This window comes from Brienomyrus brachyistius, unplaced genomic scaffold, assembly GCF_023856365.1.
Source record: "Brienomyrus brachyistius isolate T26 unplaced genomic scaffold, BBRACH_0.4 scaffold67, whole genome shotgun sequence".
In the NCBI taxonomy this organism is placed as follows: domain Eukaryota; kingdom Metazoa; phylum Chordata; class Actinopteri; order Osteoglossiformes; family Mormyridae; genus Brienomyrus; species Brienomyrus brachyistius.
The window spans coordinates 1,172,506-1,198,857 of NW_026042342.1; the positions used below are offsets into that span (position 1 = coordinate 1,172,506).

Below are 26,352 nucleotides of genomic sequence, written 5' to 3' on the forward strand. Positions count from 1 at the left end.
TGCTTTGACAAGGCACTCCAAATACGTTAGTGGTGCTGGGAAGTAAAAAATTAGGATAGGTTGGTGTCCAGCGCCACCTACAGAATACACGACACATTTTCCCCAACCGCTAATAAACATTTGCATTTTTTTTTTTTTTGCGATGTAATTAACTTTCCCACCAGGTGCTTATATTGTGTTAACATAAAACGCTGGTCATAGTTAACTACTATCTGTAGCAACCTACAACCTACCTACAAAAATACTGAAGTTTAATTGGGATGCCGGAAATAACAGGTCAGGATGCTCTATGTATCAAGAGTTCCACAAGAATGAAGTCAGGCGAGTGTTTATGTAAAATAGAAAAATGAACCTTGAGCTTCAGTGATGAGAATCCATTAGCACGTAATTTATGAGATTTTTTCAGTTAACTTTGTTTTTATCATTGATTAACTATGTTGTGTGTCATTATTTTGTCCAGTATAATTGTTTTGGATATTGTACAAATGAATATATATATTATACTATACTTTACCATCAGTGGAGGGAATTTCGGGTCCAGAGAGTACAAATCCAGACCAAGGTTTTGTTTATCCCAACTAGCTGAGTCCTCTGTGACTGTGACTCTTTATGCTCAACTGGTTGGTAGAAACAAAATCTTGGACTGGATTTATAGTTTCTGGAACTGAAATGCCCAACACTGTTTACCATTAATAAAGATTTAGTTTTAATTTGGAAATGGAAAGACAATAACCCACCAAACTAGCCAAACTGGGCACAAGTCAAGCCTGATGAATTTAAGGGTTACCCTGTAAATGCTCATATTGTATTGTTTCATCATTCATCATTGAAAACAGCCATCAGATGGAGATCAGAAGGGGTTAAATTAAAGTTTCCTCCTTATCTTATAATAAGATCCTGAAGCACCTAATGGCGGGCAGTTCCCTGTCTGGCCCCCCAGCCTAACCACACATCTCCTGTCCTCCCCTGCTTGGTGTTGGACTGCATCACCCCTCCATCCTGACAAAGGAAACAGCTTCTCTCCTGCCTGTCCTGACATCAGCTGGAGCTTCTGCATTTATAACTGTGCTATAAACAATTTTACATCATAAACTGGGATTTAGCTATTTTGGAATTTCTTTGCTGGCCCTAGGACCCTGGGCTACCCCTTTGGGTCTGGTTCCTCCCAAGGTTTCTTCCTTCTGGGGAGTTTTCCGTTGCCACTGTCGCCTCTGGCTTGATCTCCGAAGGCTTTGGGCGGGGATAATGTAATATTGTGAAAAATGTGCTATATAAATAAATCTGAAATTAATATCATTTGGGGACCTTTAGCTGTCCTAAAATTATGCATGCCCAAGCATGTATTAAAATTGTGTCTTCTGTGTTTTAATTTGGTTAGCTTATTGAAAATGTGAAAAAAAAAACAGTCTTAGAGTGTCTGCTCTGTGGCAAGATGTCAGCATAAACACATACAAGCACTGGAGAGTTTCATAAGATGTTTTAAGACACCAAAGCTTGCTAAAAGGGAGGGGGGTTAGGGTATGGTGAGGTTGCTCTGGTGGTGTTGGGGCAGTCTGGACGTGTACAGGTTTGGCCTGGGTTCTCTGATTTGTACTGGGTTCATCTGTGACATGACAGGACAGAAAAAAAACAGTATTAGTGGGAATGAGGACAACCTAACATTGCTGCACGTGTCATTGCTGTGTTTCCAGCTAGCAGCTTGTCAAAGCCTGCCGGTCGGTCCGGTGACCTCTTCACTGCTAGACTGCTGTTGTTTATGTCTGGCAGTCTTATCTGACTTGGCAGTCCCTGGCTTCATCAGCAGCTGTCAGCTGTGGACGGTTAAAGGCAGCGCACGGGGTCTACTGTCCACAGCACTAGTGCTGAATTTGGACAGGTTCTGCAGCTCATGCAGGGACAACTGTCAGATGGCCGGAACATAGAGTAGGTGTCTCAGAGGCACGGCATGACAAATTTCAAACTTCGTCACAAACCCACATACGTCAGATACAATTTCAAACTGGTATGTAAAACATGTCTTGAATGGAGGTTGGCTTTAACTCATTTCCATGCTCGCGGCAGTGTTTTCTCTATTCTTAATAACGCAGGACCACAGCGTGGTGATAACATAATGAGAATTACATAAAAAATTTATAAAAGATAATTGCTGTCACTAACTGTTGATGACATTAGGCGGTTATTGTTATAGTTATATAAAGTCATTGGACACCAGTGAAAGATAATAGCTGCAAGTCTAAGGAGCAAGTGTATTGCATGGGGAGTGTGGTCACTTGGTCAGACCTGCTACTTGTAAAACTAATAAACAAAAAATAAATAAAAAGAGATTCATCACTGAGAATGGAGAGCAACAGAAGCGAAATGTAGTTGTTATAGATGTTCAGAAATTTCACAAGTGAACGAGAAATTTTAATGCAGCTTGGCTGTTCAACGCGGATTATTCACTAAATAGCCAATCTGAGCAAATCAATACACGCAGCACTTTCACTGTTAACATATTTTAAGTGTGTAGTCAATGTCCATTAAAATCTGCTCAGTATTGTATGTGGGTGTGAGTTGAAGCCATTCTATAGTAATAATTTATAAGGTGATAACCATTAATATATTGCAAACTATATTCTACATAATAAATAACGATAGCATTAAATATTTTCCTAGAACATAGGTCGTCAACAAAGTTGGTCGCTGTCAACAGCAGCCATTAAGCAGTTTAAAATGCTACGCATATACCTTTGACGTTGAAGTCTATGTTTCTATTTACTTTTTCGCCAGTAATGTCAACATCAATAAGAAATAGAAATGTAAACTATGAAGACGTGACGCATCACTCCGTCAGTATTGCCTCGTTGACAGACCTTTCTATCTCTTCCTTTCGTTCGTTCTTTCATTTTAACATTCCTCGCATTTCTGTCCCCTCACGCTCTTCTCATGCTCCTCACATGTTCCCCTTCTGAAATCTGGCAATCTCTCGCTTCCGGTGACGTCGAGACTGTCGCCAGCCAATAGAAAACTGCCAAATGAGTCGACACACGTCATCGCCGCAGAGTAGAGGAACCGGCGCGTCCCTAAAAGTCGGCTTTCCTTGGGTGGCCTCCTAGGATCGTCTTTACCACTTTTTTGTCGTCTTCTTTTTAGTAGCACACAATCTTTCGTGGAGATCGCGGAACTTTTATTACTGATTCACCTTATTTACATCCGATTGAAGCGCGCAAGGTAGGTGACTGGTTTTGCGTAACACTCAGTAGTAGGCCGCTATGGTTTTTCGTGAGTAGACGTTGGACATCCTGGTAAAGCTCCGGCTGTAGTCGAAAAGCTTTCTGTCCGTCGACGTTCATAAAATAGTTGCTTAACTGGGAGTGTATCCTGTGTTGTAAGTTTAAACGTTAATCAGACATGGTTAAGCGTATTTTAATTCGATTGTGAAGCGGCGACTGATGCTTCTTAGCAAAGTGTTTTTTTTTTGCCACAGTGAAACTGTAGCTGCCGGTTTCACTGTATCTCGTTCTTGCTTTTGCTATCGTTTCATCATTTATTGAGGTGATCGCCGATTATAGGTACAGAAAAGTGATTGAGGATTTGGGAAATAAGGACTTGACTTATATTTGGGGGATTTTCCCCTTCCTTGTGTTATACATATTTACCTGTTGGCAGTCGGTGAAATCTGATCTCAGGAAACCTGACCTTTCCTTTAGTCGATTGGGCCGTTATTATTTCAGTTATCCAGCTATGCTTCGTCTCCAGAAGGTGATTCAGGTGTCAGACTGAGACTTGCTGACTGGGGCGCCTGAAATGCACAGTTCGCTCTCAGAGGAGTGGCACAGTCCGTACTGATGTAGAGTGAATTGTGCATGAATGGCATGTTTGAAGACAGTGAATCACCATGGTTGACTGATTGACAAAGCAAATATTTGCCTACGTTCGAAGTCGTGGCAAGGGTGTAACTGCGTCTTTGCGCACTTCGCCTAAAAATAGTCGTTAAAACTTGCAGGACCGGTTCATTTGACGTAGTCTGCTTTGCTATATATTACAAACTCTTCAGATGCGCTGCAGTGGAATATTCTCCTTCACCTCTACATCACCTAGTTCAGAGAGCCAGGTTGTCCAAGCAAGTCCACAGTAATCAAGTGGTATTTGTTGTTTTTACTAATATGATAGGTATGAGTTGTGTTTTTATCCAGAGTTTTCTTCCTCATGATGTTTAACTTTCTGCAACTTTCCATTCTCTTTCTTAGGTGTGACCGGTGAATCTTTTCATGGCAACATATCAAGAGTTCATTCAGCAGAATGAGGACCGGGATGGAGTTCGCTTCAGCTGGAACCTATGGCCTTCCAGCCGACTGGAGGCCACCCGGCTGGTGGTTCCAGTGTCTTGCCTGTTCACCCCCTTGAAGGAGCGCCTAGACCTGCCTCCCGTCCAGTATGAGCCTGTCCTTTGCGGCCGTGCCACCTGCAGGGCTGTCCTCAACCCTCTCTGGTAGGACCTACACTCTTGCATATTTCTTCATCCATCTTGCACTTTCCTTTGTGGGTTTTCTTTCTTTTTTGTCATTGCCGAATTTCCAGAATGCTTGTCTGTAATAAAAACAGTTTAGCTTGGCTATAATGGATGTTCTTATCTGACGGTTCTGGTTTTATTTTTTTTGGTCTTGACTTTAGTTCTTGTCTCATTTTGTAGTCAAGTTGACTTCAGGGCTAAGATCTGGGCATGCAACTTCTGCTTCCAGAGAAACCCGGTAGGTATTTCTGCAACGCGTGTTGTATAACTAATACCCACGATCCACTGGGTTCTTACCAACATCTTTTATTTCATCTTTCAGTTTCCACCCACGTATGCAGGCATCTCGGATGTGAATCAGCCTGCGGAACTAATGCCACAGTTCTCAACAATTGAGTACATAGTACAGGTGAATATGCATGTGCCTGTTGAGTATTCCATTAAGGTAGTCCGGTAACACATTGGTGGTTGTCGTATTATTAATTGTTCCACTTGCTAATTAAAGCCATGGTAAAGACCAGTAGATTGTGTGTGTCGTCCTTATCTGCTGATCATGAAGGTTTTTTTTCATTTGAAGTGATTGTAAATGCTAGTTGCTTTTCCGGTTCTCGCAGCGAGGGCCTCCGACACCCTTGATCTTCCTGTACGTCGTGGATATCTGTCTGGAAGAGGAGGACCTCCAGGCGCTGAAGGAGTCACTGCAGATGTCCCTCAGCCTGCTGCCCCCCAACGCCCTAGTGGGCCTCATCACCTTCGGCCGCATGGTGCAGGTGCACGAGCTCAGCTGCGAGGGCATCTCCAAGAGCTATGTCTTCAGGGGAACCAAGGACCTTTCCGCCAAGCAGATCCAGGTTAGCAGTTTTGCTTCGGAAGTGTGCAGATAAGCCCTAAAAAGCCCTAAACCTTTTTAATATACTGATATGGCTTTGGTGAAATTCATACTACAGATCTGTGTGATCCAGATGAGGCAGGTACTAGTCTTTCAGCTAGATCTGATCTAATAATTATAAAACACCCTATGGTAGTGAGGGAAAACTGGGTTAAATTTAAAAACGATTTTGCTAATTAGGCCAATTGCTGTGTTCCAGAATATGTAGTTTCCAGAGGCAGGTATCCATTGCTAATTTTCATGCCTGATTTTTGTTTTTCTTGCAGGAAATGCTGGGTCTGATCAAACCGACGGTAGCAGGACCGCAGGGACATCCAGTGGTACCTCAAGATGCACATACCAGCTGCAGGTATGATGCAGGGCGTGTGTTTGTTTTTTTTTAACCATCTGCCTTCGGTTGAATTATTTGGGGATTAGATGTACAGTATCAGTGAGTACAGGTCTGCAGCTCCGTTCAGACCAAGCGCTTCCACTTTCTCAAGCATTAGGTGCAATTTTTTTGGCATTTATCGGTTTGTTTCTCTGCACCTTATCTTGGGCAGATTCCTTCAGCCTGTGCAGAAGGTGGACATGAACCTGACAGACCTTCTCGGGGAGCTGCAGAGGGACCCCTGGCCCGTTGCTCAGGGCAAGAGGCCGCTGCGATCCACAGGCATCGCTCTGTCTATCGCCGTGGGACTGCTGGAGGTACAGCAACCTCTGTTACATCACTTGGCACTTACTGGGATAAATGGATCCCATGATTGAACTTGCTGTTTGTGTGTGGTCTCTATAATTTGTTGGTCAGTTTTGCACCAGTTGCATCAATCACACCTCCTTGACGTTAATACAGCCTAATGTATACTAATGAGGCTCTTACTGTAATATTTTGAAAAGTTCAAGACACAATGATGTGGTTCTATGCTAGGAAATATGTTGTATGATCACCCCATTGACCAGAGCTTTCTTCCCATCACCAGGGCACATTCCCCAACACAGGGGCCCGTGTGATGCTCTTCACAGGGGGCCCCCCAACTCAGGGCCCGGGGATGGTAGTAGGGGACGAGCTGAAAACCCCCATCCGCTCCTGGCACGACATCCAAAAGGACAACGCCCGCCACCTGAAGAAGGCCACCAAGGTTTGTTACGGTGCTCTTGGGTCTGATAACGTACACATGTTCTTCAGTGGAGAACCATCTTCAGATAGGGTGCGTTCATGCTGGCGTGTGACGCTCTGATTGTGATCCACAGTACTACGAAGCCCTGGCAAACCGTGCGGCAGTGAATGGACACTGCATCGATATATACGCCTGCTCCCTCGACCAGACAGGCCTTCTAGAGATGAAGTGCTGCTCCAATCTCACTGGGTGAGTCCCTCTTTGTAATTTCCTAGTTCCAGGTGCCCAATGCTTGTATCTGGGGGGCATTCGATTTTGGTTCATTTAGGCAAATGACTTAATGTCACCCAGTCTGATATGCTCACCCTGTCTGTCCTCTGTCTTAGGGGGCACATTGTAATGGGAGACTCCTTCAACACCTCGCTTTTCAAGCAGACCTTTCAACGAGTCTTCAGTAAGGATTTCAACAACGAGTTCCGCCTGGCCTTCGGCGCCACCATGGAAGTGAAGGTAAGGGGAGCGCTAGTCGTCAGTCCCCAGGGGGATTTTGTTCGCTTTACCATGGACTGCCATGTGGTTCAATCCCTTCCATTTCAAAGCTATATATGTGTGTGTGTTTCTTCTTCCCAGACTTCAAGGGAGCTGAAAGTGTCTGGAGCCATCGGTCCTTGTGTCTCGCTGAACAGCAAGGGTCCTTGCGTGTCGGAGAATGTAAGTTTTCCATTATCTGTATGTTCTTAACCTGTAGACAGTCAAAATACAACTACTATGGACTGGTAGTTGGTGTCCGGATGGTGACTTGGTCCCTATTTTGCAGGAAATGGGCATCGGTGGCACCAGCCAGTGGAAGATCTGTGGCATGAACCCCTCCACCACACTGGCTCTCTACTTTGAGGTTGTGAATCAGGTAGGGGCAGCGGCTCGTTACGTACTCTGACTGGGGGGCCCCAGGCACTTCAGAATCCAGTGCCTCACTCTCCTCTCCCTGTTTCAGCACAACGCTCCGATTCCTCAGGGGGGTAGAGGAGCAATTCAGTTCGTCACGCAATACCAGCACTCCAACACACAGAGGAGGATCCGCGTCACCACTATCGCCAGGAAGTGAGTTTCTCAGAAGCCGCACATCATGACTTTGTTTCTAGATCTTAAGCAGGGATTTGGCAAGCTAGTTCTTTTCAAACAATTTTGCGCCCTATTTAACTAGGTCTGTAAAATTCGTGGAAAGTTCCCATTAATTCACATGGAAAGTTTCCATGCCATTGTATCCCTGAGTTGGTGCCTCTTGTATTGAACTGATGTTTCTCCTGTTTGCGTACTTCCAGCTGGGCAGACGCACAGTCACAGATCCAGCACATTGAGGCGTCGTTCGACCAGGAGGCATCAGCAGTGCTGATGGCCCGGCTGGGTGTGTTCCGTGCGGAGTCTGAGGAAGGGCCAGACGTATTACGCTGGCTGGACAGGCAGCTCATTCGGCTGGTGAGCACTCCTGGTCACCCTGCAGTTCACAGCTGACACTAAGACATCCACTGCGCTGACACTAGGATCAGCCATCTCAGTGGAGTTTAAACCACATCTCCCTGGACTAAAACATCAGCCAGCATGAAAACGGCTGTGCAAAATACTTAATGCTGAAATTTTTCTTTTTAAACAGTGCCAGAAATTTGGACAGTTCAACAAGGATGACCCCAACTCCTTCCGGCTTTCCGAGTCCCTCTCCCTGTACCCACAGGTACCAGCTGTTCACAGATGCATCAGAGTCAAAAGATTAAGATTCATGTTTTCAGAAAGAATGAATGAATTCAGCGTCTGACGCGTCCCCTCTGCCGCTTTGTCTTCCAGTTCATGTTTCATTTGCGGAGGTCACCGTTCCTCCAGGTGTTCAACAACAGCCCTGACGAATCGTCATACTACAGGCATCATTTCATGAGGCAGGACCTGACACAGTCGCTCATCATGATCCAGCCGATCCTCTATTCATACTCCTTCTACGGACCTCCTGAGGTGAACTTTCTGCCTCACTTTTTTTTTGATTATTCCATTGCTGGTTGGATACCAACTCCACAAGTGTCACCCCGGCAACATGGCTTGATATTTGTTTTTTATTTTTTTGTCATAGCCGGTGCTCCTGGACAGCAGCAGTATCCTGGCAGATCGTATTCTGCTGATGGACACCTTTTTTCAGCTTGTCATCTACCATGGCGAGGTATAAATCAGTAACACACACCAACATTGTTTGGTTGCCTTGACGTGTTATGAGGTAATGAATCTTTGCGGCCTTTCTGGCACTTACCGATAACGTGATGCCTTCCATTCAGACCATCGCTCAGTGGCGCAAAGCTGGGTACCAGGACATGCCCGAGTATGAGAACTTCAAACAGCTGCTGCACGCTCCCCTGGATGACGCCCAGGAGATCTTGCAGACGCGGTTCCCCATGCCCCGTTACATCGACACCGAGCACGGCGGATCCCAGGCCCGGTTCCTGCTGTCAAAGGTCAACCCATCCCAGACTCACAACAACCTCTACGCCTGGGGCCAGGTCAGTTGATCATGTGTTGTTCTCCTGGGCTTTACAGATGGTTCTCAAAGGACTTTTGGGATTTTTTTTTTAAGGTGGGGGGGGGGGCATAATTCATAGAGGGTCAAACCTTATTAGCCAACTATGTTTTGAATTAGTGAGTGATTGGAGGGTACACTCCTGGGGCCAGTCAGCTTTCAGCTTGGGCTAGTTCATCTCTCTCCACCCCTCTACCAGACAAGCAGGGGTGAATAGTCTACCCAAATACCTGACTTTCTTCTTGTTAGCAGGAATCTGGAGCACCCATTCTCACGGATGATGTCAGCCTTCAAGTGTTCATGGATCACCTGAAGAAGCTGGCTGTGTCCAGTGCAGCGTAATACCAAATGGAAGGATTTCTGAACAGGAGGAGCCGTCTTCCAGTCCCTCGAACTCATTGACATTTCAAATCCTTAATGCTTTACAGTGTTGACGAGACCTATGACCTCTGCTGTAAAACAAGTTGTCTCAATATAACTTGTGGGAATGATTCTTTTAAAGGACTATGCTTTTAACATTCCACTATAGCCTTTAGATATCTAATTTCCTAACTTTGTTCAAAGAGAGAATTTGAGCAGTTGACTTTTGGCATTTTAATGTTATGCTAAAACTAATGTATGTGGAAGGAAACTGTGATATTGTCATTTCTCGATGGTATTTTATGAAAGCAGAGAAGGAAATGATTTAAATGTAGAAATACCAGTGTTGTCATGTCTTTCAAAAAACTATTTGAAATTAATGTATGTTTAATACTTTGTTTTTTGTGTTAATACTATAAAAGTTATGATCTCTTGTATTCTACCTTGATAAATGCATTATTTAAATAGAACTATGGATTAAAAAGTATAGTAATTGACGGTGTCTTTGTGTTCACTTTTAATTATAACAAAATGCTTAGAGCTGATCGGCAATCCAAATACTCATTGAAACACCTACTCATTGTTCCTCATCCTTTTGTGTCTGGCACTATATGAATAGCAGGTCAGCACACAGCAGCACCGATGAGGACTGCTGATATTCATATTAAGACGGGTTGTTGTGGTTTCATTACAGCAGCAGAGTGAGTGATAATCTTGCCACTGAGGCCTCTAGTCTGTGTTTCCCAGAAGGTAATGTCTCCGGGATACTTAGGAATTATGATTCAGCGCAAAAAGCTGAAACAGGGCTGAGCCTCCCATGTTGGAGATGTGAGGAATTAGTTCTTCTCATTCAACCACTGTGTTGTGGCTTTTGTATTTCCATTGTTTTTTTTTATCTGCATTTCCATCAAGTAACACTACTGGTTTAAGATAACATTTTTAAATGTTAACTATGCTTTATAAGTAGGTGTGTCTCGATTTAACTCGTGGGATCGTTGTAGCCGGCCTGGATATGAATAGTTCAATCAAGGACGGGTTTTGAGCAACTGACAGAGTCTCATTTTTAGGTATCATAGTATAACGTTCGAGGTGTAGATTCGTGGGCGAATTAAATGCAATATGACTTCAGGTTTTATTTTCATATTTTTCGTGTTTCGATACATAAATAGCCTGTCCTCCTGACTTCCAACGACTGGTACACAAGATATTTTATTTATATTATTATTTTTATTTTTATCATCTCACGAATCTCCCGATTTCATTCTCACGCCATTTTGTGCCATGCGTCAATTTCGACATACGACCTGTCTGTCGAAACTGAACCCTGTCGTAAGTGGGGGGCTGTCTGTATAGGCCCACATAGGCCCACGTGATCCGCAGAGCTGTTCCGGCTGACCAATGAGAATGAGCGTCATTACATTCAAGATGGCAGCGTCCATCAATAAAGCGGAATGATGTCGGTCATTACGCCCTTGATTTCAACTGCTTCAATTTAAGTGACGATTCAAATAGTGGTGCTGTATTGCCATCTGTGATACATTAAGTAATATGAAGCCGCAAGATCTGACGAGGTGGAACGCCCGTGTGTCGCTGTTGTACGCCGTGGGCATTTGGACCATGTTTGGCACTTACGCGTATTACCATATGTATGTATGGCCACGTAAAAAGGACGAGCCGCAAAACACCAATGGTAATTACCAGTTTTTCGCTACACTTTAATTTTGGAAATGTACTGTCTCATATAAGTTTTATGTCTGACTTCCTCGTGCACCAGATTATACTTTAATTTTCAAATCCTCATATACCATTTTGTGTGTTGTGATGCATTGTCTGAAGTATTAACATGTGTTGCATTTTCAGAATTAGCTGCGCGTGAGGAGGAACTGAAGGATTATGCAACAGAACACTGTTCTGACACTGTTAAAGAAGACAAGAAATCAAAAGAACCATTTGTTAGAAACACTATTGTTTACAGGGAAAACTTTATTCCTTACTCTACAAGAGCTATCCGTTTTCTTAAATCTTTTGTTGGAAGTGAAACAAATGCACCAGAAAGCCAAACAAATGAAAAGTGATTTGGCACGTCTTTGAGTTTTAAGACATCCAGATCACCTACACAGACACCATGAGCTACTACTTGGAGATCACGGACAGAGTGCATGCTGAAGGTTCAGCCATCATTGTGGAACGGCAGTATGATCTTTGAGACTTTTATGCTTCGTGGCTTAAGTCATCTAGATCATCAGACACTGGAGGCTGGACACGTACAAAGATGGGTTTGAGGTCTAAATTTAATTGTTCTTTCCATTCAGTAAGGGTCTTCCTATCATTTCTTTTAACGAGAACATTGTGTAGTTTAAGAATATAAAGGTGTTTATAATTCTTTTAACAACTTAAATTGCTGTAATACAATGAGAAACTTTAAACTTGAACATGTGTGCATGACTTCTTTTATGCGAGTGGTCTACAAAAATCATGTATCAGGGTGTATTTTATATTTATTGGACACTTATTCAAAGTGATATACATTTTTCAAAAATCAGGGTCAGACAGTTCCTGTAGCAACTGGGGATTAAGGATCCTGACCAAGAACCCAATGGTGAAATCATTTTAACCACAGGCTTCCAGTCGACGACTTTCCAATGATGGGTACAGGGTCCTGTCCTTCTGAACCACATGTCATATCGCAGGGTAGCAGCCAGCTTGGAGTCTATTCCAGAAAGCAGAGGGTACAAGGCAGGGCACACCCTGGATGGGATATGTCTGTCCCAGGATATACAATTATATATTCTAAGGGAACTTTGAAAACCCAATTCACGTTGGGATGCAAATGTACAGCTGTTGGGAGGAAACTCACATGGAAGACATACATATGCAAGGGGCCAGCCACACCCACATCCCTGTAGGTATGAGACTATAGTAATATGAATGTAAGTGTTAAAACATTATTCTGAGTTAAGGAGTGAAAAGAATGAAGCTCATAAAAATTATATATAATTTCATTTTTTATTGACTTGATTCTTTTTGATAGATAGATAGATAGATAGATAGATAGATAGATAGATAGATAGGTTTTTAGGTGGCCTCTCAAATGTACATTTGTTTAGGCTACTTTGTGTGAGTCATTCTTTGTCACATCCTTATATTCACTTACTTCTTGTAAAACAGTTCATGCATGTTTACATGCATTTTAACCATGTCTAAGAAAGACAACAGAAATCTACATTCATTGTAATACAAAATGGCACATAATGACGGAGAGGATTTGGTTATTTTTAATAAATCTCCATAAGTTACTAAAATACATGCAGCATGTGAACATGACCTAGAAATAACGTGTGATGTTCTCAACTTCCTATAAAATATGAATATGTTGGTAGAAATGGATATGCAAATTACAGAGTACGTGGCATTTTCTCACAAAGCAATAGTTCTCTTATTAGATACTTGTATAAATAGTTGCGTGTTGTTACCGATTGGCATTCAAGAGTTAAGCAATCCGTTTTTAAACAATCTTAAAACTGTCACGGACTAGAATGGAATGAAGGAAATGTATAGTCAGCTTGCGACTCACGTACATTCAAAGAATAACTGGTATAAATGTATGTGAACGTGGATGGAAAACCATGTGACATGGAGAGCCTACACAGCTTCAAACTGAGCTGAGCAAACTCTGGAAGCGGTCAGCATGACCCCTGAATCACCACGTCGTCCAGACTCACCTGTATTTTAAATATAGCGTGCCTCTAAATCACAGTGTGCAGTACAGGTGGCTGAATGTGTATAGTCGCCAAAAGGACAATAACCCCTGTTTGACCAGGAAATAACGCATTCTTTGCTGAATATTACTAAATTATAGAAAAATACAACAAGGACAAAAAAGAAAAATTATTAAACACGAGGTAACAATGATGTATTATCCATACGTCCGTCTTCCAGTTGCTACTGCTTGTCAGGGTCATAGGGATAAGATCAGATATGTTCATCTTGCCATTACATTTTTTGCTATGATTAGTCAGAAAAACATTAATTTCCTTTCATTCAATGGTCAGACATTATAAATTAATGTGAATTCATATTCTGCGGTATCAGCTAGGGTTTCCAAACGCGCATCTAGAGTCGGCTTTCAGACTCTGACGTACACGCAAAAAATCTTACAGCAAATCTATATTTTTCCATTGTAAACCTAAAATTAGCTACATCAAAAGCGCCGGGGTAGTTTGCAAACCATACATACTATAATTGCTACATATATGTAAATGTGTGTGCAAACTTACTCCAACCAGTTGAGCAAAGTTGGCAGCCCTGCCATACGGTATTTATATCGCAGTAAATAGGTGGCGTGTAATCAGCCGGCACCCCCGTCATGGCGGCGCGCCGCGCCGGCAGGCCTGCGCAGGAGTCGGGGGAGTGTCTATTCCAGCTCCCTGCAGAGCGCCTTGGCCAAGAAAGCCGTGCTGGGCGGAAACGTAATCTGTAGCCTGCTGTCGTGTGGGTAAGAAGGAAGGTTAAATATCCAAATCATGAAAGCGATCATTCAGAGGGTTTGGAAAGCGAGCGTGACGGGTTGGTAATGCACTTCACTCCTTATTTACGTGCGCGGCTCCGCAAAGGTTGCGCGTGGCCGGCAGCTCCAGGGCTGCTTAAACGCCGGCGGTGTAGCGCTCATCCGGCGGCGCATCCTGCACAATGGGCAGCCGGGCCGGTTCTCGCCGGGTTTACTTTAATACCGGCTCTCCAGCCTGCGGTCCCCGCAGTTTAGAGCCTAAACTGGCGGATTTTTAAAAACTGTTTCACATGCATTGAAATGTTAGTGTCAGACCAGGCAGCGTCGCTTCACTTTATTGCCCGGTGTCAATACCGGGCCAGACTAGGTAAACTGGAAGCAAAACATGACGGCTTTTTAACTATCTATATACGTATAATATAACTCCGCGATTCACATTCTTATCAGCTGCCTTTCTGTATCCTATTGGGGTGTGTGTTGGTACAGTAATGACATATATATGGGTCAGCTGCTTAGTTGACTTTTAATAGAATATAATTGGATCCCTCGTTATTTGGCATGTTACTGGTTGTCCAGGCTGCGGCGCTTCGCCATAGTCTCCAAGCGCGTGTGTTTCGAGTTAAGATCGGACCGGCTTGGTGCTTTGCCCGGATACGCCTTTAGGGGGCGCACTCGGCCGGCCGGAAGGCTCGGCGATGTTGGGGGGACTCCTTTACAGGGGTGGGGCTGGGTGGTGTACCATTACCCTGGGTGGAGGGTATGCATCCTTTGCTGGAGCGGGATCATATTTGTGTAATTGAGTTTGAAATGTTAAGTGACTTGCAGTAATACGTTTAATCCACTGCTGTATTATATATTAACATACTATTCAAATGTGTGTTTAAATTATATGGACATTAAAATGATGTAGGATTAACTTAGCTTGTTGAGTGCTAACTATTTATCATGGTTTTAGCTAAAGGTACCCCCCCACCATAAATGAGAACTGGAAAGAAAACATAATTAGCAAACAAAGTAATTCATAATGTTTACATTTTTGCTTAGTTGTGGTGAGGATCAATCCTTATTTCTGGTGAATAGGCGTCCTGAAAGAGGTATGTCCCATGACTGGTTTTGCTGGTTTGTTGGTGGCATTGCAGTTGGAGATGAGCAGGTCAGCACCATCGGCCGCGGCCTCTGCGTCCTGTTGGGCATCTCGGTGGAGGACACGCAGAGGGACGTCGAGTACATGTGAGTGGATTCCCCCACGCAGTGCGGCTGCCCGTCAGGTGACCCCAATCTCTTCACCGTAGCTCCGTCTCCCTCTCCCTTCTCCCTCTGAGCTCAGGGTGCGGAAAATCCTGAACATACGGCTCTTCGAAGATGAGAATGGACGAGCCTGGAGTCGCAGCGTCATGGACCGGGAGCTGGAGGTGCTGTGTATCAGTCAGTTCACGCTCCAGTGCTACCTAAAGGGTAACAAGCCGGACTTCCATTCAGCCATGCCGGCTGAACTGGCACAGCCATTTTACACCAGCATGCTGGAGCAGATGAGGAGCACTTACCGGCCCGAACTCATCAAAGGTACGCCTGTCGTCTTCTGTCACCCTGCTGCTACGCGCTGGCCTAAGATCTCTGCTCTTGTCTACCGCGTACTTACATGCAAGCTCCGTGTGCTTACATTGTCACTCCGTGTACTTTCACCTCAATAATTAGAATGTCTTCTCGGGATGAAGTATAGCTTGTCTGCTTGTGACGGGGACAATTATAGGAAGGTGCTTCCTTCCTTATTAGATCCCCTAGCTTAGCGCGAGACAAGCTCCTCAGGAACCTGATTAAGAACCGTCACGGGTTGAGGTGGGATTTAACAGGGGCCGGTTGGTGTAATTAAGTCACCAACCGCAGCGATGGAGGGCTATGGGGGACTCGGAGGGTTATTCTGACAGGAAGACATGGTGGTCTTGCAGACGACGTAGGAGTTCAGGTTGTGAATCTGTCGCACAGGCGTGGACGTCGGTCACCTGGCTAATCCCATATCTGAAAACGGGAGCATGGAGCTTAGGCCGTGTGCAGGTGAGGGACAGATGCAGCCTGGTAGGTCAATCAGCACCCTGCCAGTGAAGGATACAGCTACGGTGACCGCTTCCTCAGTCTGGACCTCTTTGTAGCCACCTCTCGTTTAGCGACTACGTAGGTCAGCGAGCAATCGCAAATGCAACGGCGATTTAAAAAATGTATATATATTGCGACCAATGCGCATGTCGATGACCAAATTCCATGCACGTGACAACAAGGTACGCTGGAGTGAGCGAGATCTTTAAAGTAGGATGTACAAAATGACATTGAAAATGTCCACTTTTTGAAGGATACATGACACGAGTATGAAAGGCTGAAGTAAAGTCATAAGTTGAGGTCACGTCTAGGCTAGCGGAAATTTCACTTGGAGACCATTTTGCATAATGAGCCGGGGTATGTTTCCAAAAAGCAGAGTTGGTAAAAAAAAAAAAGTTCCAACTGTGGGAACTTTTGAGAAATGTACCCCTGGTTGTTGGAGCAGAACTCCGTCTCTAAACAAGCAGTGGTTATATTTACATTTTAATTTAATTAACTAATGAGGTTTTTATTTATTTAGCATGACAGTTTTATGCGAGGCAACTGGAGCAATTGGAGGTTGTCTTGTTCAGGAGCCCAACTATGAAATCAATCTGCCAACCAGCTGACCCTGGGATTTGAACCAGTGACGTACTGTATACCCTGCTGAGCCACACGTCACCAATATTCTTCGAGGACATGGTGGGTCCATAGCAGTGGGGTGCTTTTATCCAGCATTTACTCGAAGATTATGGATCCTCACCACGCCCTACATAACATCTTGTGAGCTAATGACTGGAGAATCGTTCCCCCAGTCTGCGAAGTGTTTATATCCCTGTCTGCCAAGGCTCGACTCGCAGAGCCGCCTCCCTGCGTCGGGGAATATTATTACCCGCTGAGCCACAATCCTGCAGGTGCCACACTGACATTAAGACGTTTAATCAGATGCTTGCTGAAGGTACTTTGCCATACAGCTTCCTCACTGAGGGGATGCATTCCCACATTTCCTTCCCTTATGTAGGGCAGCCCCTAGCTACTCTCGGTCCTGTTTTTTTTTTTCCCCCTGTAGTTGCAGTTACATGTCCGTTTTTGCAGCCTTGGTATTGACCCGGTCCCCCAGGGACTCCTGCCTTGGACCTCAGCGTGCCATGCCGGGTTTGCATGGCCCTCCGGCGTGCTGTGATAGGTCAGGCTGCAAGGAATGCGCCAAGACAGAAAGTGGGCCAGCTCACGAGAGAGCGAGCGTGCGGGGCACGCCGTCTGCGTGATGGGGAAGGTGGCGGCCCGCACAGAAAATGTGATGAGGCTGCACTTTATTCCGAGGGCCTAGCCTAGAAAAGCCGTATTTTCAATCACACTTTCAGGTTTGATGGAGAACTGGGCTGTATGTCTGACTGTTATGATGACGGTGATGATGAATATGTTTATCAGAACGAAGGCAGCTTTTTAGGTAGGAGGGTATCCGTATTGGTCCTTTCTCAGAAAAATGGGGAATTCGCTGATTCTTTTTGTAAGAAAGACGCACCACAGTGGCAGTTTTGTTCCTGAGGTTGTTTAGCTTGTTAAACCTGCACTGATAAATTTCATAATGTTTTTTCAATTCCAAAAACATAACAAACACGGAAACACGTGTGCATCTCAGGCTGTAGATCACGAAAATGTGAGTTCGTTGAGCTAATTTGCATTTCACCGATTGTGCAAAGCAGCTATTGCTACCGGCATCGATCAAACAGGTGACATGCATGTCAGCTGATCGCCTCGTGGGATGTGGTTTGTTCGTGAGTTTCCTCGTACTTGATGTTAAAGGATCAAGCTTTTTGTGTCCTTGCTCTGAAGTCTGTATTTTCAGTGTGACAGTTTTGTCCTGTCCTATCAAATCGCCACATCTGACTCGCTCTCTGACTTATTCTTGTCTGCCAGATGGTCAGTTCGGAGCGTACATGCAGGTGCACATCCAGAACGATGGACCCGTCACCATCGAGCTGGAGTCTCCCACCGGACCCATGGACTCCAAACAGGTACTGGTCTGATTTTGGGAGTCACTCAGGTGAAAATCTCCTCCGGTTTTAGCAGCGCAACTGTCTACCTCTCTTTGCAAACGCTTCAAATATTGACATTTCAAGAGACTGTGTTGCATTCAAGTACAATAGAAACTTTTGTTTAGGGAAAACTAGTTTGTTGTTTTAATGCTCTGAGTTATACAGAGATGCAATATACAACAAATACAGTAAAACCTTGGATTGCGAGTAACTTGGTCTGCGAGTGTTTTGCAAGATGAGTAGAAATTTTAAAATAAATTTTAACTTGATAAATGAGCGAGATTTTACAATGCGAGTATTATGCATATGCTTTGTCTGCCTAGTGTCACGTAATCAGAACTGAGCTGGTGGTTCTCTCTCTCTCTCTCGCTACGGGATTGTGGGTAATCGTTTCCCATGCTCGGTCACAGTTGGTGTGCTTCACTCGTATAGTCAAAATTTAGCAAAAAAGCACCACCCGAATAAGGTCCTAGCAGTGCAAGCGATGAATCTGTTTAATGACAATGCAATGTCCACATTTCCACACAGTCGAAAAGAAGGCAAAAGCAGCTCCCATTGGATAGGTTCCTTGTTAAAGTCGCACGAAAAGAAAAAGATTCCAGTGAACCAACAGATAGCAGTGATTCCGTTAGTTATAGTGAGTCGTCCTACAAAATAACCCTCCTCTTCTCCTTTCTCTCATCTCCCTCACATCATCCACGATTCTTTTCAAAGGTAAAGTGCAGGTTAATTTTTATGTTTTTTTCACTGTATGTTTTGTATTAATAATTTTTCTATAAATATTTTTGAGTTGAGAATGAATCATATGAGTTTCTATTATTTTTAATGGGAAAATCGCTTTGATATATGAGTGCTTTGGATTACAAGCACGTTTCTGGAACGAATTATACTTGCAAACCAAGGTACCACTGTATTAGTTTTTTTTGAAGTGCAGGTACCACAGTTATACAGTAGGTGGTGCTATCGTCCTTGCCTCCATCTGCTGAAGCGGTCCCACGTTATCAGATTGCCACACTGTAGATATACCTCTGTCATGGCTCATGGCAAGAGAACACACTGAAGACAAATTTTAATTTCCTACATGCCGGTTGGGTCTCCTGGTTTCCCCATGAGGTCTGCGTGTCCATGTGCGTGTCTTGAGGCCGTGAAATGGATTTCCTGTGGATTTCTGAGCTCACTAAAGACTCATCCCATCTGTGTGACAGACCTCGGTTTATTATTGATTGAGACATCTCTGTTCCTAATTGAATCGACCTCTTGGCTTAAAGCCTCCACATTGCACTGTATTTTTGAAGATTTCCCTTGGTTTATGGTCATATCGCGGCTGGCCGGCTTTAAGCGCAGCCCCCACTAAGTTCCCTGGTCTGTGGCTGAATATAATGCTCATTCTGGCCCCCACCCTCCTTGATCACTTTGCCGCTGCCTTACCTACCCACTGCTCTTATGTCGCTGTTTTCGAGGTCGAAATGCAGAGCTCCAGCCGAGGCGACTCGTGAAGGTAGCATGTAATCAGCGGCGCTGGATCCGGTCCTGCTGCCCATGGCCCGACCGCCCCTCCGGCCCAGCAGGAGTCCAGGGTGATCGAAGGTCCCCTCTTACACGCCCACTCCGTTTCCGTGGAGACCAGCTCGTGTTTTGAGGCCGCTCTAAATATCGGTGACGTCGTTCCCGGTTACGCAATCGGTCGGCCGCCAGGGATGCTGGGATTTGGCCCTCTCTGAGAATCAAGCTACACAGACATGGAGGCACTGTGGATGGACCTGTAGTTGGCAAAGTCTGTGTTTGGATTAATTCTTTGATCAAAAAACTTTTTCAAACCTAAATGGTTTTAAGTGTCGCCATATTCGATCAGGGGGGCAGTGGGTTTCGCCCGTAATCAGAGGGTCATTGGTTCGAACCCCGGACTGGCAGACTGAGCTGGGCCCTTATCCCCGAGATCCAATCAGTTGAGTCTCTCAGCTTCTGACATGCTTGACTAGTGTTATACTTGCTGTACCGTTTGAAACTTTCAATTTGTTACTCCACCCTCTTCCCGGTGGCATTTTCTGCTGATGCTCCACTGGATTTACTGTTTAATTGAGGCCTCTCTAGTCAGGACACCAAGCCTGGAGAAGCCTGAGTCACGCAGGTTCAGACCCATGAACGCAGGAGCTTGGTGAAGAGGAGAGTTTAACAGCAGAGATGAGTCTCTCTGCAGAATCAGCCAGCAGCTGTTTTCTTATTGATAAGGTGTTTTTTTTTTCGTTTTTTTTTGTGGAGGCATTGAATGAAGATTTCAGTGGATGTTCTGTGGCCTGTTTTGACACAGAATTTAATAGAATCCTTTGCTGTTTTCCCCGAGGGGCGAGTCCCAGCGCGCCTGCCTGCTCGCTGGCCAGCCACCGGTCCCCCTCTCTCAGTACCCATCCTCCTCCCCGTCTGCACATCAGCCTACTTCCAAAGGACTAACTGTGACTCTGCTTGAATGGACAACTTGCAAAAAAAAGCAAGTGCATGCAAAACATTAAGTAGGCCAGCCTGCCGCTGACCTTGAAGTTCCTGCATGTTTTAAAATAAAAGTCCCCAATGAATTCCAAACCTAATGCGTACACGCGCACATGTGCGCCATTGCATTTTGGACTCGTTCCGTGCATAAAAGTACGCGCACGCATGTTGAAACGTCTATTTTTAAGTTCAAAAGTTCATTATTCCTTTTGTATGCATATCCCCATTTTACTAGAGCAAGCCTAGTACTTCTTCTACATCCTTTTGTTTACTGTCAGGTACTTTTATTTACTTTCTAGGGTTTGCAGTGGTTTCATGCACTTAATGTTATTGTCATCTAGTTTCATTGTTGTAAATCGAATCTGGATTCATTATATTTTGTCCCAAAACGCATGGTCTTCCAAAGGAGTAGTTATGTCTTAAATATAACTCTTAATCCGTAAAATTTCCTTGGCATTCGCCGAAGTTCTCGAACCTTCCCCAAAGGCTTGTGCTCTTGTGGTTTTGCCTGCATCCTCACGGTTCCTCTGTTTTACTGAAGGTTTCTAAAGGTCACAGAAAGCTGGTGGCTTCCTTCAAGCCCAGTTTAGCCCTTCTGGCTTTTTTTCTCCCACCTCACACCTGGCCGCAGCAGAGCATTCTTAATTTTCCTTACAGAGTTATTCACTTGCAGAGGACCTGATTCGGATCGAGAAGGGGCTCAGTATGCTTTCCTCTGCCCATGCTGGAAACTAGGACTCGCTCTTGACCACTTGAGAAGTCTAGGGGCCAGGTCACCTTGGCTGTTGTGTTCATAAAGGACCCGATGCAGTCAGTGCAGAGTTTTCGTGCACTGGGCGTGAACGTCACTGTGTAGTTTTTTTGGGGTCAGGTTTCCCGTTTGCACCTATAGTTCAAAGACGTGGTCATATGGAGGAGGAACGTGTGTCTGTGAGAAACCCAGAGTACCGTAGGTCTCCTTCCAGAAGGACAGGCTGCAAATCACTGAGATCCTAATTGGGTAAACGGAGACTGAAAACAGATGGATGGCTCTTGCATGAAGTAAGCGGTACAGGGAAAGTGAAAATGTTTTTGGGTGTTTAAACTTGACATGCCGCTTTTTCCACATTCTTCCCAGTGCTCCTTTACCAGTATAATTCTGTGCAAAACTGTCCGGGATCCGTTACACGATCATTGGTGACAGATTTGTTTCAAAGAGAGGAAATCATCGCTTTGCATCCTGCTGGCTTGAATTCCAGTGAAATTTCAAAAGGATCAAAGTCTCCTCCGTGACAAACACATGGGGACCTCTGTGATGCGGCCATCTCTCTGCTCCCTGGAATATTACCCTGGCCTGCAACATCAGAAAGTGCTTCTTCGCAGCACAAGCAGTTTTGGTGGCTCGTATGAAGATGCCTTACTGTCTGACCTGGTTGGCATGGGCAAGTGGGCACGCCACAGGGTAACCTACGGTCACGGTTCTGTCCGAGTTTGAAATTACTTTCCTCTCTGCTCCAGAGATGAACTCTAGAGGCAACGCTTCTGAAGACCTCCATGTTGTGTAGTAGACTTAATGTAGGCTTCTGGGCCTAGCTTTTGCAGTCTGCGCTGGCCTTCTAGCTAATCTGTGCAGCTTCTAATAAGCAGTTTGTCCTCACTACCCTTTCGAGGACAGCAGATATTTATCAACATCTCACTGCAGTCTCCCAGAGAAGAAACCGTTTCTAGAACATTCTGTGCTATAATTTAATTTTTTGCCTGTGTAGAGATCACGTGTTCGTTGCTTACATTTACAAACGCAAAAAGTAAAAAGTAATGACAAAAGTAGACCAATGATCGTAGCTAGTGTATGATGAGCAGAGTCTGACCCTGCCTGAGAGTCGTCCTTTTGCTTAGCATGTCCGTACTGGACAGGCAGACCTCACCATGCTGGTTTATCCTCTGCTCTGCGTGTGTGGATTTTGCACGCTCTCACTGTCTCGTGCACATCCATCTTCGTCCTTTGGTCGTCTCAGCAGTCCAGAGACATGCAGGCTGGTTAACTGGCTCTCCATTGCCCTCAGAGTGTGTGTGCGTGTGTCTGTCTGTCTGTCTGCTGGTGGACTGGTGTCCCGTTCATGTTGTTCTCCAGCCTTGGGCCCTATGATGCCTCCTGCCCTCCCTCCCTCCCCCCCCCCCCGTGACCTGGTGCTGGGTAAACAGCTGGAGGATGGATGCAGGGGGCTGCTTTTCTTGATTTATTTCATGTTTTGGTCTCGTAATTCCACACCCGTCGTCATTGGCTAGCTCTGCTTTTCCGCCTTTTTCACCGTTTTCTCTGTTAATGCAGCTTTTTTTTGTTCTTGTCTCCTTATGTCATTATGGCAGCTGGCCAAGCAAGAGAAGCAGCAGCAGAGGAAGGAGAAGACGCGCCCGAAGCCGCCGTCCGAGTCGGGGAGGGAGAAGGCAGCCTCACGGCCGAAGGTGGACCCCAGCGCTAGCAGTGGGGCAGAGGGAGACGTGTCCTCTGAGAGGGAACCGTAGGCACCACCCCGGTGAGCATGGGGTGGGGTGAGTCGGCCGTGTGTCGCCGCCCTGCTGGTCGGTCTCTTGCGACCAACTGAGTATTTCTAATCACAGATGGCTGGACTCGACGCTTGCTTCGGCCGGTTGACAGCTGTTGCTTTTCTGTGTGAGGACGTGTCCAGCCGTATTTATGCATCTAAATAGATTCAGATGTTAGGTGGTCATCTGTGCTCTATGGCTCGACTCTACAACGCGGTTAGACAACGTAGCGCATCTCTTTTTGGACCGTGAGATGTGGCCCGCTTGAAACGAAAGAGGGGAGGTCATCACTGGCGATAGGTGGGACGGGTCTGTCTTTGCTCAAGCGCGAGCAGAAGGCCAAGCAGGTCCTTACACAATCACTCACATCCGTGTGGATTACTGAGGTCTGGTTATGTTTTTGGGTCCTATTTTTGACATAAACAATTGCCTGAGAAAAAAAACACCGGGAAATGCATGCGGTGCTCCGAGAGGGAGGTGGCCAAACCGCGCCAGCTGCTGCAGACTTACTAACTGTCTTCTTCTCTCTGATAACTGCATCTCCTGCTTCACGCTCCTTACGCCTGTCGCTCTAATCCTCCTGCTCAGGCAGGAGTGCATAATGTGCCCGAAATATCAGTGCATTCTATGAGCCTCAGAATTTCTGTGTCTAAGCTTCTCGTGTGTGTGCACATCCACAGCAAACAAAATCCCGTAAGCGTTATCCTTTTTCATACCGTTATGCTGCCCAGGTGTTATACCGCGGTTTTTGCTATTGTGACTGTATTTTCAAAACAGGGCAGTCTCAGTGTTATGAATTCCTTGCCGATAAAATTCACTGAGTGGGGGGGGGTCCCCACAATGCATTTTGGCAAACCACAATACCACAGTACACACAAAATTTCATGCTATAGCCAAAGTGCTACGACGATATATAGTAATACTGCCCCAGCCTAGTATTTTCTAAATAATTCCTGGTAGAGGCAGGCAGAATGTAAATAGGAACCCTTCGTCGATTTAGGTGTTATTAAAATGTTTCATTCGTAATCACAGAATTGCAGTTCTTGTGTGTTTCCTTTCTCAGGCTAAGCTTGCACATTGTAACATTAGCTGTGAATTCCCATAAACTGCAATGACGATAGTGGTGGTGGTGGTGATGATGATGATGATGATGGTGGCTTTCTGTTTTGTTCTTTCTTTACAGACGGCGGCTTTGTTGGGACTACTGAAGTACCCAGAATGCTCTGCAGGGCTGTCACCCTCTGTGACGGCCATCTTACTTTTGATTTTACGTATTTATTTATTTATCCCTTCGGAACATCACTCTCTGGGGATCACGCCATGCCAGGAGGCCACAGGGTACCGTCCTGCTCTTGCTCTTCCTCGTCAAGGGGGATGTAGGCAGACACAGCAAAAATTAAATTAAGAATCGACCTGAAAATGTGGAATTATGGCAGCCAAAGCAAACCAAGGGAAGCTTATTAGGGAACAGCTGTGTATTTTTTGCCCCTTATTTAGGTCCTGGTTTTTGTTTGTTAATTGATGTTATGTTGGCTCTTGTAAAATGGGCAGTTTGAGACCTGAGAACATTCTGTCTCGGTTATGCTACTGGCAGCCATGAATAACACTGAATTTCCATGTGGTAGACTAGATAATAATTAGAAAATATTACTAATGTCTGGCAGGAATATTGACTGTTCCTATCATTAAAATTTATTATTAGGGCAATTGCTTATGTTACAATACTGACCAAATCAATATTTTTAAGGTCTTTGGTATGGCATTCATTTCTAACTATACTTTGATTTCTCAGCCAACCTGCATATTTCAAAAAGTGATTCTTATAATGATCCTTAATTTCTGATTTATTACAACATCTAAAATTTACATCACCAAAAAGCACAGAACAGTCCAGTCCATGCTAAGCACGCTTCAGTTCAGATGGCTAAACTGACAGGTCACCTGCCCATTTCCCACATTTACGAAGGGGTTTTGTTTATACTGAAAAGCATTGAGTTGTTTTCATAGGAAGCTCTCATCATGTGCAACTATGTAGTTGTCTTACTATGGGCTGTATTCTGTTTGCTCTGTGTGCATGTGTGTGAGATCGAGCCTAATTCCCAACTCAGGAAGCCTTACACTGGCTCAAAGGACCGAGAAACACACAGACATGCTCAGTGGTTTCTAGGTTAAGCTGTACTCCCCCCCCCCCCCCCCCCCCCCAACTGCCCCCTGCTGCCTGGGAGGGACGTGGCGGCTCTCTTTAAGCATTGCCTATGATGTAGGATCTTGCGCCTACTGGCTTAGACACACATGGTGCTTCTTTGTGTTGTGACGCCCTGCAGTGTGTAGTGAAGCCTTCTGTGTTTGTGCATGAAGTTGAGTAGGTCTGTCTGGGCCACTGGGGGACTGTAACTCTGGAGGGCGGTAAGACCTGGGACCAGCTTTGCTCCTTTTCCAATCAAATGCTCTCTTCTGATTTTTCAGCACAAAAATAAAAGCTTCTGAATCAGTTATTTATCACATAAAATTGCCTGTGTGTAGTTTACTGTGTGACCTACAGGTATTATTAGTTAGCATTATTTACTATACATGTGTGCATACTAAATACACATCATACTGTTCGCTAATTACGTTCCTCATTCTGGAAAGTATGTACTGAAAATTGAAAAAATGTGCTAGTAAACTTCACACTAGAAGTTCAAAGCCTGACAATCAGTAATGGATCCCTTTTCCTTAAATTCTTTGTGATATAGCCTCTGTGCGTATGGTGTAATAAATATGGATCCCTTTCCCTTTATCCTTTTTGTGATACAGCCTCTGTGCGTATGGTGTAGTAAATGTGGATCCCTTTTCTGTGATCCCTTTTGTGATATAGCCTCTGTGCGTATGGTGTAGTAAATGTGGATCCCTTTTCTGTGATCCCTTTTGTGATATAGCCTCTGTGCGTATGGTGTAGTAAATGTGGATCCCTTTCCTTTGATCTTTTTGTGATATAGCCTCTGTGTGTATGGTGTAGTAAATGTGGATCCCTTTCCTTTGATCTTTTTGTGATATAGCCTCTGCGTATGGTATAGTACATGTGGATCCCTTTTCTGTGATCCCTTTTGTGATATAGCCTCTGTGTGTATGGTGTAGTGAATGTGGGTCCCTTGATCCCTTTTGTGATATAGCCTCTGTGCGTATGGTGTAGTAAATGTGGGTCCCTTGATCCCTTTTGTGATATAGCCTCTGTGCGTATGGTGTAGTAAATGTGGGTCCCTTGATCCCTTTTGTGATATAGCCTCTGTGCGTATGGTGTAGTAAATGTGGATCCCTTGATCCCTTTTGTGATATAGGCCTTTTTTGCATGTAAATT

The 26,352-nt window shown here is 44.8% G+C and overlaps 2 protein-coding genes across 3 annotated transcripts; both read left to right on the plus strand.

Annotated features, from left to right (window-relative positions):
* The first annotated feature begins 3,014 nt into the window (after nucleotides 1-3,014).
* sec23b (SEC23 homolog B, coat complex II component) lies at nucleotides 3,015-9,889 on the plus strand. The gene is made up of 19 exons (XM_049002390.1): nucleotides 3,015-3,210; nucleotides 4,230-4,471; nucleotides 4,673-4,730; nucleotides 4,815-4,901; nucleotides 5,107-5,343; nucleotides 5,648-5,730; nucleotides 5,924-6,068; nucleotides 6,341-6,499; nucleotides 6,612-6,727; nucleotides 6,865-6,988; nucleotides 7,109-7,189; nucleotides 7,296-7,385; nucleotides 7,473-7,579; nucleotides 7,801-7,954; nucleotides 8,130-8,207; nucleotides 8,318-8,479; nucleotides 8,595-8,681; nucleotides 8,794-9,015; nucleotides 9,285-9,889. Exons 2-19 carry the CDS (start codon nucleotides 4,251-4,253, stop codon nucleotides 9,372-9,374), a joined length of 2,301 nt encoding a protein of 766 aa, XP_048858347.1. The 5' UTR covers nucleotides 3,015-3,210; nucleotides 4,230-4,250; the 3' UTR covers nucleotides 9,375-9,889.
* Nucleotides 9,890-11,953: 2,064 nt separating this feature from the next.
* On the plus strand, nucleotides 11,954-25,916 carry dtd1 (D-aminoacyl-tRNA deacylase 1). 2 transcript variants are annotated; one of them, XM_049002397.1, is made up of 6 exons: nucleotides 11,954-13,958; nucleotides 15,039-15,129; nucleotides 15,227-15,462; nucleotides 17,890-17,987; nucleotides 22,839-23,005; nucleotides 24,199-25,916. In XM_049002397.1, the coding sequence occupies exons 1-5, from the start codon at nucleotides 13,916-13,918 to the stop codon at nucleotides 22,992-22,994; spliced, it is 624 nt and encodes a 207-aa protein (XP_048858354.1). In that variant the 5' UTR covers nucleotides 11,954-13,915; the 3' UTR covers nucleotides 22,995-23,005; nucleotides 24,199-25,916. The 2 variants fall into 2 exon arrangements, with proteins under 2 accessions (XP_048858354.1, XP_048858353.1); XM_049002396.1 differs by lacking the exon at nucleotides 11,954-13,958 and adding an exon at nucleotides 14,036-14,266.
* Nucleotides 25,917-26,352: the final 436 nt, after the last annotated feature.

What these genes read in the sequence shown, in the direction of transcription:
- sec23b (XM_049002390.1), top strand. Translation starts at nt 4,251, where the DNA reads ATGGCAACATATCAAGAGTTCATTCAGCAGAATGAGGACCGGGATGGA. An exon ending in GATGCACATACCAGCTGCAG is followed by an intron (nt 5,731 to 5,923) that starts GTATGATGCAGG and finishes TATCTTGGGCAG; the next exon opens with ATTCCTTCAGCCTGTGCAGA. An exon ending in CCCTCTCCCTGTACCCACAG is followed by an intron (nt 8,208 to 8,317) that starts GTACCAGCTGTT and finishes TTTGTCTTCCAG; the next exon opens with TTCATGTTTCATTTGCGGAG.
- dtd1 (XM_049002396.1), top strand. Translation starts at nt 14,200, where the DNA reads ATGTTAGTGTCAGACCAGGCAGCGTCGCTTCACTTTATTGCCCGGTGT. An exon ending in CAGAGGGACGTCGAGTACAT is followed by an intron (nt 15,130 to 15,226) that starts GTGAGTGGATTC and finishes CTCTGAGCTCAG; the next exon opens with GGTGCGGAAAATCCTGAACA. An exon ending in GACCCATGGACTCCAAACAG is followed by an intron (nt 17,988 to 22,838) that starts GTACTGGTCTGA and finishes TCATTATGGCAG; the next exon opens with CTGGCCAAGCAAGAGAAGCA.